General features: G+C 43.0%; 1 protein-coding gene across 2 annotated transcripts in view; it reads left to right on the top strand.

Moving 5' to 3' along the window:
* The window catches only part of KDM4C (lysine demethylase 4C), a 565,453-nt gene that overhangs the window by 438,540 nt on the left and 114,485 nt on the right, over positions 1 to 12,428 (top strand). For both annotated transcript variants that reach the window (XM_073572230.1, XM_073572231.1), the window contains exon 16: positions 10,502 to 10,557. In XM_073572230.1, coding sequence (XP_073428331.1) covers positions 10,502 to 10,557 — 56 coding nt within the window. The remainder of the gene's footprint in view (positions 1 to 10,501; positions 10,558 to 12,428) is intronic.

Raw genomic sequence — 12,428 nt, 5'->3', positions numbered from 1 at the left:
TGTGTGCTTGAAATATGGCCGCAGATGATCATATGTTGTATATCCGAACATTCATTTCAGGATTCGCTCAAGGTCAGGCGATCATGATTTTATTTTTGCACAGCAGAAAGTGTCAGCTGTGACTTAACATGTATCTTTTCTACATTTGTTTCTTACTATTCAACAAAGCTGAAACAAGAAAATATAAAAAGACACACAGCTTTTATTTAGTGTCCTGAACAACGAGTGAAACAAGCACCTTAGGTTCATGTTTAAAGCTACTATCCTGTTTGGAGAATAGTGGGGAGAATGGAAGAACACATTTCCACCTCTCCTTGTCCCTGTCATTAGGCGCCGATGATTGGGCGCCGGTCACCACATGTCACAACACTGCACAAGAGCTGTAGGACTATGACTGCCAACACCGCGCGAACGGCGCCTGCACGGGAGGTAAGTTTTTTTTTTTATTTTCTACTTATATCAAAGCCAAACATTTAGTAGTAGACAACCCTTTAAAAATAAAACCATTAAAAAAGAAAAACATGCACATCTCGGAAAATGGCAGCAAATTTTCTTTTTCTTACAAATTTAAAATTTATTTTTAAGCCACATAAAAAAAAAACCAAAACTACATCTTTGGTGTCTGCATACTCGCACTGACCTGGTGAATCATATTTCCAAGTCAGTTTTACCATGAAGTGAACATGATAATTAACACCTTAACCCCCGGAGTTTTTTTTTATGGTTTTGCGTTTTCGTTTTTCGCTCCTCTCCTTCCCAGAGCCATAACTTTTTTATTTTTCGGGCAATATGGCCGTCTGATGGCTTATTTTTTGTAGGAGTTGTACTTTTGAACGACACCATTGGTTTTTCCATGTCGAGTACTAGAAAATGGGAAAAAATTTCCAATTGCGGTGAAATTGTAAATAAAAGTGCAATCCTACACTTTTTTGATTGGCTTTTTTTACTAGGTTCACTAAATGCTAAAACTGACCTGCCATTATGATTCTCCGGGTCATTACGAGTTCGTAGACACCAAAAATGTCAAGGTTCTTTTTTCATCTAGGTGGTAAAAAAAAATATCCAAACTTTGGTTTAAAAAAAAAAAAGATTGCGGCATTTTCCGATACCCGTAGTGCCTCCCTTTATCGTGATCTTGGGTTGGGTGAGGGCTTATTTTTTGCGTGCCAGACTATTGTTTTTAATGATACCATTTTGGTGTAGATATGATCTTTTGATCGCCCGTTATTGCATTTTAATGCAATGTTGCGGTAACCCAGAAAAGTAATTCTGGCGTTTTGACTTTTTTCTCACTACGCTGTTCAGCGATCAGGTTAATCCTTTTTTTATTGATAAATCGGGCGATTCTGAATGCGGTGATCCCAAATGTGTATATGGTTTGATTTTATTTTTGTTTTATTTTGAATGGGGCAAAAGGGGGATGATTTGAACCATTACATATTTATTTTTTTTACATTTTTAAAAACATTTTTCTTTAACTTTTGGCATGCTTCAATAGTCTCCATGGGAGACTAGAAGCTGACATAGCCCAATCGACTCTCTGCTATATAGAGGCAATAGTCAGATTGCTTCTATGTAGTAGAATTGCTGACTTGCTATTAGCACCGACCACTGTGTGGCGCTCACAGCAATCCAACACTAACAGCCATAGAGTTCTCCAGGAGACCTCCGGTTGTCATGACGAAACACCGGTGACCCGCGATCACGTGACACGGGTCACCAGTGTGCCTATTTTTGGCGGGATTGCCGGAAGCTCTTATTAAATGCCACTGTCAGAGCTTGACAGCGGCATTTAACTGGTTAATAGCCGCGGGTGGATCGCGATTCCACTTGCGGCTATTGCCGACATGTCATCTGTTCAAAACAGCTGAAATGTCCCGGGAAAGATTTGGGCTCACCACCGGAGCCCACATCAATAGGAGGGAGTCCGACATCGGCGTACTATTACTATACTATATGAAGGGGTGAAAGGGAATAAATCATCAGATAATGACCTGTTCTATAAATCAGGTTTTTGTTTAAATATAAAAAGAAAAACCGTGCGTAAGGCTATAATAAAATTAACAGTTTTAATAATGACATTTATAAAAGCAAAATTTGTAAATTCAGTGAGCAATATCAGTATTTGGCCAATGTGCTGCGGTGACAAATATGGGTTATAATTAGAGATGAGCGAATTTGTTCGGATTCGGTTCAGAATACGATCGGAATCGAATATTGTTTTTGTAATTAGTCGAACCCAGCCGAATGTTATTAGAGTCAGTGGGAGTAGAAATTACCGAATATGTTTAAAATTTTTATATTGCAGACTAAATTATTGACTAAAACACCTACATTTACTGGTTGTTTATATTCACAAATGCACCAAAGTGTCATATATAAGCAAATGTGTATCACCTATATTTATGTATGGTATATGCATATCTCAGGCATTTGTAAACAGTTATTGAGAACCAGGATGATTTTGTAATGTAAAGTAAAGACATGGTTGTAATGGCGCTGGGATACTTAATACATTGAAACCTTTTTGTGAAGAATTCCTCTTTTTTGTTGCTCTTCTGTAATCAGTATTTAAAGTTTTCTGCTAGGTAGATCTCCTCTTCCCTGTGGATGATTCACCAGCCCCTGCACCTGCCACCAGTCTTTCAGTGGCAGGTCGCTACTGAGATTTCAGATAGAGGAGCAGGTCATTCAAAGGCTGAAGTCAAACAGAGGGGCTGGGGAATTACAGGATGAAGATTCCATGTACAGTCCTGCCATTGTGCACCAAAATCTAATTAGGTGAAAACTTAAAATGCTTGTTAAAGAAGAACAACAAAGCAGATTTCTTCACCAAAGGTATCAATGTAATCTGTTGTGAGTTCATTTTTCCCTTCACCATTGTGGTCTGATGAACTCTCTCCTCTGGTGAAGGAAGGTAGTGAGGCTGATTACCAAACACCTGGGCAGCTAGATGATGACTGGGTGGCTGGAATTGAGGACTGGATATAAGGCTGCTGACGCCCTTCTTCCTGGCTGGTGATTTTCCTGCTGGATTCTTGGAGACCAGTCTGATTCCTGCATCTCAAAGCTAAGTTTTTCTGCTCTGCTTTGTACTCTTCAGTTTTGTTTTTGTTTTGCCTTGTTTTTTGGGAGTTCTGCCATCCCCGGCCGGGGGTGAGCTGAATTCCATTTTTGTCTCTGATCTGTTGATCTTTTGCTCTGTCTTCAGAATATACCTGAGTGCTGATATAGTCTATTGAAGCCTAGCGACTTCAGGGCCTGTTTTTCCTATCAGTCGGTTGGCTCATTTTGATAGGGTTTTTGCGGATGGCAGACAGCAGCTTTCCTATCCTGTCCTATGTAGTTAGCTTGGGCCCCATCATTTGCTCAACCTATCTTTCTATCTGTGTTAGTGTTTTCTTCTTGCTTCACCGTCATTATATGTTGGGGGCTGCCTATTGCTTTGGGGTCTGCTCTGGGGCAGTTTAGTTTTTCCCCTTTCTGTCTTTAGGCTATGTAGTTCTCCGGCTGTGATCGAGGGGTCTAGGGCACCGTAGGAACGCCCCACGGCTACTGCTAGTTGTTGTGGATAGGTCCAGGGGTCTGTAATCCGATAGCTGCCAACCTCTCTGGTTTTTCTGGACTTAGCTGGTATTTTGTTTTTTCCTCCTTCGGTGACTCATCATAACAGTAATCTGTGCTACAGCTCCTTTATAACCTTTATTTTTACTTTACTTTACAATTGGGATATAGTGGAATTGCAACAGATTTATTTCAGTCTCTGTTCTTTCTCACTGCTGGCGATCTCTCCAAGTCCTGGTCCTCCTCACCACATCCCCACAGTCACTTCCACCTCCCATTCATGCTCTATCAATAATTTCTGCAACCTTTCTAACATTATACCCATTAGCCCAGCCCAGCAACAAACTTTCATATATCCATGATCTTTTTATTACTAGCAAACTTCCCTTCCTCATCAACACCGAAACCTGGCTCACCCCCTCTGACACTGCCTCTCCAGCTACATTTTCATATGGTAGACTCCCCCTTTTCAACACATCCCGCCCCAGCTGCAAGTATGGCGGAGGAGTTGGTTTTCTCCTGTCAGATACCTGTTCCTTCACCCAAATCCCACTGCCACCCTACATTACTCTCCCTTCTTTTGAGGTGCACTGTTTTCGCATTTACTCCACCTCCAAACTCCAACAGGGCCAGCCACCACCTTCTTCGACCACTTTACCACCTAGTTACTTCCATTTCCTTTCCTCTGACATTCCCACTATCAGTGCCGCCATCAGGGCATGACAGCCCTTGCATGTGTATGGGGCTCGGTGATTACTCTTGAACTCTCTACCCCCTTATCCACAGAATGGGGTTGGACTGTTTGATCTGGCATTCCTATTCACCTATTCCTCTCCATTGAATAGTTGATATATGCTTCTGGCTGGAATTCCCTTTTCAAGGAGTGCGCCATTCATATATCATCGATGATCTATCTGTAAGATAGAACATCATTATTGGATAGGTGGAGGTTTGACACCCGACACTTTCACCATTCTGCTATTTGTTCCAGCAGCAGACAGAGGTAAGCATGGAATAAAGCTGCTCTGCACAACTCCTTTCAATATGAAGCATCTGCTGCCGGGTACTGCAGAGCAAATTGTATTCTCTAGCAAACAGTTGATCTATGATGGTGCTGGGTTTCCGATCCCCACTATTTATGGTGCTTGAACCTCTAGGTTCAAGCAACATATTGTAATCCGATTTCTTATATTTTATTATTATTATTCTACTCCGCGTTTTCTGCAATTAATGCGGCCCGAACTGCTCGGCACAGAGACCCCTTCTCAGGCGGCGTTTCAAAGCCCTCGGTGGAGACAGGTGTGCTATGGATTTTTGGAGTCGATCCGATTTGTAGTTTTTTTTTTTTAAAAATCGCATTTTAAGCAAAAATTTTCCCATAGGAATTAATGGCGACCTTTTCATGACCCCCAACTGACATGGATTGAAGCCTCAGCGCAGGTGCAGTGACCTTACAAAGATGGCAGCTATGCAAATGCAGCTTCCACACATGACCCGTATTAGCTAATAGAAGTTGACAGATCGCTGATTCAAGGTCTTAAAGGTGCAGCGCGCCAATGGCTTCTGAAAAGCCCCTCCCAGTGATGGCTAACCTTGGCACTCTAGCTGTTGTAAAACTACAACTTCCAGCATGCCCTTGCAACCTGTGGCAGTTGAGGCAGCAGTTGAGGCATGCTGGGAGTTGTAGTTCTCCAACAGCTGGAGTGCCAAGGTTTGCCATCACTGCAGTCGGACGCCAAAGTGGCTTTAGAAGTCCAGTGTGCCAAAGTGGCCCCCGAGGCAAAGTGGCAGCATGTGTCAACATGGCTAAAGTGGCTACCAAGTGAACAAAGTGGCTACCGAGGTGCCGAATGTGCCAAAGTGGCTACCAAGTGGCCAAAGTGGCAACTGAGGTGCCGAATGTGCCAAAGTGGCTAAACCAAGTGGCCAAAGTGGCTACCGAGGGGCCGAATGTGCCAAAGTGGCTACCAAGTGGCCAAAGTGGTTACTGAGGTGCCGAATGTGCCAAAGTCACTACCAAGTGGCTAAAGTGGCTACCGAGGTGCCGAATATGGCCAAAGTGGCTACCGAGGTGCCGAATGTGCCAAAGTCACTACCAAGTGGTTACTGAGGTGCTGAATGTGCCAAAGTGGCTACCAAGTGGCTAAAGTGGCTACCAAGGTGCCGAATATGGCCAAAGTGGCTACCAAGTGGCCAAAGTGGCTACCGAGGTGCCGAATATGGCCAAAGTGGCTACCAAGTGGCCAAAGTGGCTACCGAGGGGCCAAATGTGCCAAAGTGGCTACCAAGTGGTCAAAGTGGTTACTGAGGTGCCGAATGTGCCAAAGTGGCTACCAAGTGGCTAAAGTGGCTACCGAGGTGCCGAATGTGCCAAAGTCACTACCAAGTGGTTACTGAGGCGCCGAATGTGCCAAAGTGGCTACCAAGTGGCTAAAGTGGCTACCAAGGTGCCGAATATGGCCAAAGTGGCTACCAAGTGGCCAAAGTGGCTACCGAGGTGCCGAATATGACCAAAGTGGCTACCGAGGGGCCAAATGTGCCAAAGTGGCTACCAAGTGGCCAAAGTGGTTACTGAGGTGCCGAATGTGCCAAAGTGGCCACCAAGTGGCTAAAGTGGCTACCGAGGTGCCGAATATGGCCAAAGTGGCTACCGAGGTGCCGAATGTGCCAAAGTCACTACCAAGTGGCTACCGAGGTGCCGAATATGGCCAAAGTGGCTACCGAGGTGCCGAATGTGCCAAAGTCACTACCAAGTGGCTACCGAGGTGCCGAATGTGCCACAGTGGCTACCAAGTGGCCAAAGTGGCTACGAGGGGCCGAATGTGTCAAAGTGGCTACTAAGTGGCCAAAGTGGTTACCGAGGTGCCGAATGTGCCAAAGTCGCTACCAAGTGGCTAAAGTGGCTTACCGAGGTGCCGAATGTGCCCAAGTGGCCAAAGTGGCTACCGAGGTGCCGAATGTGCCAGAGTCACTACCAAGTGGCTACCGGGGTGCCGAATGTGCCACAGTGGCTACCAAGTGGCCAAAGTGGCTACCGAGGTTCTGAATGTGCCACAGTGGCTACCAAGTGGCCAAAGTGGCTACCAAGGTGCCGAATGTGCCAAAGTCGCTACCAAGTGGCTACAAAGGTGTCGAATGTGCCAAAGTGGCTACCAAGTGGCCAAAGTTTTTACCGAGGTGACGAATGTGCCAAAGTGGCTACCAATGTTCCGAATGTGCCAAAGTGGCTACCAAGTGGCCAAAGTGGCTACCGAGGTGCCGAATGTGCCAAAGTGGCTACCAAGTGGCCAAAGTGGCTACTGAGGTACGGAATGTGCCAAAGTGGCTATACACAGCATTCATATTCTAACTTTACTTTCTTAGTCGACACCTGATACAATGCAGTAAAGCTGGCAGCGCTGTTCAAGCACCATGGATTTCGTTCAGGAAATGCCCATCTAGTTTAATGTTGATCACCTACATTAAAGACAGCTAATTTAAGTTGTCACATATTTTTGGATGTTTTCCTAGTGATGTAAATCTGAAAAGCAACTAACAAAATAAACAGCTGTAAGACATTGCCTGGAGATAATGAAATAGCATATTAGTTTTAATATAAGCATGATTTGAGTTGGCATGATGGAGGTTATATATCATTTTAATAGGTAAAACATTAGATTTGATGAAGTTATCATATTGATGCTCAAGTTTAAAAAAATGGAGAGAAATAATGCCTTACAGATTATAGGAATTATGCTTACAGTCATATGTTAAAGTTTGGGCACCCCTATTACTGTTAACCTTTCTGCTTTATAACAATTTTGGTTTTTGCAACAGCTATTTCAGTTTCATATATCTAATAACAGATGGACTCAGTTATATTTCTGGATTCAAATGAGGTTTATTGTACTAACAGAAAATGTGCAATCTGCATTTAAACAAAATTTGACCTGTGCAAAAGTATGGGCACCCTTATCATTTTCTTGATTTGAACACTCCTAACTACTTTTTACTGACTTCCTGAAGCACTAAATTGGTTGTGTAACCTCATTGAGCTTTGAACTTCATAGCCAGGTGTATCAAATCATGAGAAAAGGTATTTAAGGTGGCCACTTGCAAGTAGTTCTCCTATTTGATTCTCCTATGAAGAGTGGCATCATGGGCTCCTCAAAACAACTCTCAAATGATCTGAAAACAAAGATTATTCAACATAGCTTTTCAAGGGAGGGATACAAAAAGTTGTCTCAGAGATTTAACCTGTCAGTTTCCACTGTGAGGAACATAGTAAGGAAATGGAAGAACACAGGTACAGTTCTTGTTAAGCCCAGAAGTGGCAGGCCAAGAAAAATATCAGAAAGGCAGAGAAGAAGAATGGTGAGAACAGTCAAGGACAATCCACAGACCACCTCCAAAGACCTGCAGCATCATCTTGCTGCAGATGGTGTCACTGTGCATCGGTCAACAATACAGCGCACTTTGCACAAGGAGAAGCTGTATGGGAGAGTGATGCAAAAGAAGCCGTTTCTGCAAGCACGCCACAAACAGAGTCGCCTGAGGTATGCAAAAGCACATTTGGACAAGCCAGTTACATTTTGGAAGAAGGTCCTGTGGACTGATGAAACAAAGATTGAGTTGTTTGGTCATACAAAAAGGCGTTATGCACGGAGGCTAAAAGACACAGCATGCCAAGAAAAACACTTGCTCCCCACAGTAAAATTTGGTGGAGGTTCCATCATGCTTTGGGGCTGTGTGGCCAATGCCGGCACCGGGAATCTTGTTAAAGTTGAGGGTTGCATGGATTCAACTCAGTATCAGCAGATTCTTGACAATAATGTGCAACAATCAGTGACGAAGTTGAAGTTACACAGGTGATGGATATTTCAGCAAGACAATGATCCAAAACACCGCTCCAAATCTACTCAGGCATTCATGCAGAGGAAAAATTACAATGTTCTGGAATGGCCATCCCAGTCCCCAGACCTGAATATCATTGAACATCTGTGGGATGATTTGAAGCGGGCTGTCCATGCTCGGCGACCATCAAACTTAACTGAACTGGAATTGTTTTGTAAACAGGAATGGTCACAAATACCTTCATCCATGATCCAGGAACTCATTAATAGCTACAGGAAGCGACTAGAGGCTGTTATTTTTGCAAAAGGAGGATCTACGAAATATTAATGTCACTTTTATGTTGAGGTGCCCATACTTTTGCACCAGTCAAATTTTGTTTAAATGCAGATTGCACATTTTCTGTTAGTACAATAAACCTCATTTGAATACAGAAATATAACTGAGTCTATCAGTTATTAGATATATGAAACGGAAATAGCTGTTGCAAAAACCAAAATTGTTATAAAGAAAAAAGGTTAACATTAATAGGGGTGCCCAAACTTAAACATATGACTGTACCTTTTAGGAAAGTATATGATTTAACAATATAACTTGTATTCTGTCAAATGCCGTAAGGAAATAAAAAAGTGAAAAACAGAATTAAGTATTCTTGTACTCTGTACATAAGTGTAGGAAATCACTTGGGAACATTTGCTGTAAAAAAGAGTGGTTAGGCTAGTTTCACATTAGCGTTTTTTTGCGCAGCGCATCGGGCGCATAAAAAACGCAAAGAAAAACGCAAAACAAACGCGCGTTTTTTTAACGTCATGCGCACGCTGATGCGCCAAAAAAATGCAGCGTTGCTTGCGTTTTACATGCGTTTTTGCATGCGTTTGCGTTTTTTTTATGCACATGCGTTTTTAGGTGTGACATTTTTTCCATTGTCTAGAGAACATTCTAGACTTGTTTCACTCAAAAACGCATTCGCAAAAAAACGCAACCGTGCGCAAGACCATGCGCACGCATGCGTTCCCATAGACTTCAATGTATTGTTTTTGCGCAAGCGTGCGCATGCGTTTTTTTGCTGAGACAGGGCGCACCAAAAAATGCAACATGTTGTGTCTGGCGCGCCTGGCGCAAAAGACAAAAAAACGCATGCGCACGAAAACGCAAGTGTGCGCAAGACCATGCGCACGTCATGTTAAACATAGGTGCGCAGTGCGCATGCGCACAGGTGCGCACGATGCGCTACGAACAAAAGCGCAAATGTGAAACCAGCCTTAGTCAGAGTGCTGAATATGCCCAAACTATCATTGTTGGGGACATGGCAATAGGTTGGATAGCATGCTTGTTGTTTCATGCAGGGAAGTATGTGCACTGGACTCTTGCTCTGCTTAATTTACAGGTGTCACTATTTTCGTACAGAGAGAACTGCCTTTCATGCCCAGCTGGCTAGTGAGAAGTTGGAGTAATTTAGTCCTTCATGTGGCTTATCTTATCGTTGGTAGCGCCTAATGTTTTATGTGTATCAAAGTTTCTTGTATGACATAAAAGTGAATTATCACCTGCTGATAATATATCTCCTGATTAAATAACATGATTGCCTACTTGGAGAGCTGATACCATATTTTTTTTTCTTTTCTCCAATTATTTTCCTTGGTTTGCAAACTTTCTTACCTTGTACTGCTGTCATTTATTGAAATAGCCTTCTGTTTAGTGAAGTCCAAATACTGCGATAGAATGATTGTTTTACATTCAACAGAAGGTATTGTATTGGCTTGTCATTGCCATGGGTTAAAACACATGAATAAATTGGGATTGTTCTTTTATTTGTTCATCTTTCCACTTGGCTACCGTCATTCCATGCTACAAGCCATTGTAAACCAAACCAGTGTTAAAAAATTTTTATTTGATAAATCTTGTAAGGAGCGGTTCTTATCTGAGAAATTTGGAAGATGTTCTTTATTGACTTTTCGTAAGTGATGTTTTATTAATGAGCCAATAGAAAGCAATTTGTTCTGGTCAAAGTAATAAATGTGGTAGGCAACATTTTGATTTATTCACTTTACACAAATTTTCATTCACAAGTAGAGTTTTCTTCATTATTTTAACCTTCTCGTTTTAGGAATGTTGCCTTTGCAGTCTACGAGGAGGCGCTCTTAAACAAACAACAGATAATAAGTAAGTCATTGGTAACACTTTAACACTTGAGTTAAGACTTTTAACTTTGAATGATTTAGTTAAAGACTGTTAAAACTTATCACAGAAAAGGTATAACTGAAAATTTAGCAGTAATTGGGTTATTTCTCCAAAAAAAAAAAAAACAATTATAGGATAAACTAGTGACATGTCAAAATTACTGTTATTGCGTGAACAGTTAAATCTGTCACCTATTTTTTGGACTATCAGCTGCCGGCACTACCATCAGGGGCTTATATACAGCATTCTGTAATGCTATAGATAAGCCCCCAATGTAACCTGAAAAATAAGAAAAACTAGTTATATTAATACTCGCCTATGGGCAGTCCGAATCCGGATTTGGTCCGATGGGTGTCGTGGTTCAGTCCGGCGCCTCCCATCTTGTAACGATGACGTCCTCTTTTTTGCTTCCCGTTGTGGCTTCGGCGCAGACGCACTGCTCTGTCCTGTTGAGGGCAGAGCATAGTCCTGCAGTGCGCAGGCACCGGACCTCTCTGAGCTTTCCCGGCGCCTGCGCACTGCAGGACTCTGCCCTGCCCACGACGGGAAAAAAAGAGGACGTCATTGCTACAAGTTGGGAGGCACCGAACCGGAACACAACACCCATCGTGCTCTCAGATGAGTTACTTTCCTTATTGGTACTATTATTTTGTGGTACATGGTATTCATTGATCACTTTCAATTTTAGAAAGACTGAATGAACAAAAAACAGCAGTTCAATTTTTTAGGTTTTAGAGGAGGAAATTAGAAAAAAAAATTGAAGCAAAAAATGTGATCAATACTGTACGTAATATCCCTTATCCTGGTATATATTGTCCCCTCATCCCTACACTAGTATTCATGGCCCCATCCTTATCCTGGTATGATTGGCTCCATCCCCGTCCTGGTATGCATGGCCCAATACTCTAAATTCTCACCCAGCTAGCTGCCTGTTTGTTCTGCAGCTGGACCTTCCTACTTTTCTCTTCTGTAGAAAAGTAATAGGATTGAAAACTCTTCCTGAGTTAAACCATTAGTATTGTTGTTTCTAAATGATTATTACCGTAAATACTCGTGTATAAGCCCCCCCCCCCATTTTGCCACAAAAAACTGGGAAAACTTATAGACTCATGTATAAGCCGAGGGTGGTGCTGCACAAGGGTTAATGGTGGTCCAAAAAGATGCTTCGTAGATAAATACCCCCATAAAATGCTGCACAAGGGTTAATGGTGGCCCAACAAGATGCTCCAAGGATAAATGCACCCCATATATTGCTGCACAAGGGTTAATGGTGTCCCAAGTAGATGTTCCATACATAAATACCCCCATATGCTGCACAAGGGTTAATTGTGGCCCAAGTAGAAGCTCCATACATAAAATACCCCCCATATGCTGCTATATAAAATGTAAAAAAAAAAAAACACAAACACATTCTCACCTCTCCATCGCTGGGAGCCAGGTGCCGGTGTAGCTGCTGGCTCAGGCCCCCGGCACTGGCTATATTTATAGTTTCCCGCTCCATCGCTGTCTCCCGGGTGCTGTGCAGTGACGTTAGCAGAGGGTGCGCGCTGACTACGTCATCGCGCCCTCCGCTGAATGTCACAGCCAGATTACCCGGGAGACAGCGATGGAACGGGGACCGGTCAATATTGCTCTGCTTCCAGTCATACTTGCCCCCCTCCTGGCACACGGTCTCTTCAGCCACTGCTTCCCGCATGATCTCGGCATCCCAGCTGTTTCTGCATTCAGCGGTCACGTGGTACCGCTCATTTAATATGCACATATTCATGAGTTTAATGAGCAGTACCACGTGACCACTTAATGCAGGAACACCTGGGACGCTGAGATCATGGGGGAAGCAGGAGCTAAAGAGA

Source organism: Dendrobates tinctorius, unplaced genomic scaffold, assembly GCF_039654945.1.
Source record: "Dendrobates tinctorius isolate UK_male_01 unplaced genomic scaffold, ASM3965494v1 ptg000031l, whole genome shotgun sequence".
Classification (NCBI taxonomy): domain Eukaryota; kingdom Metazoa; phylum Chordata; class Amphibia; order Anura; family Dendrobatidae; genus Dendrobates; species Dendrobates tinctorius.
The sequence above is the reverse complement of the archived record's forward strand: the minus strand, read 5'-3'. Positions and strand labels throughout refer to the sequence as shown.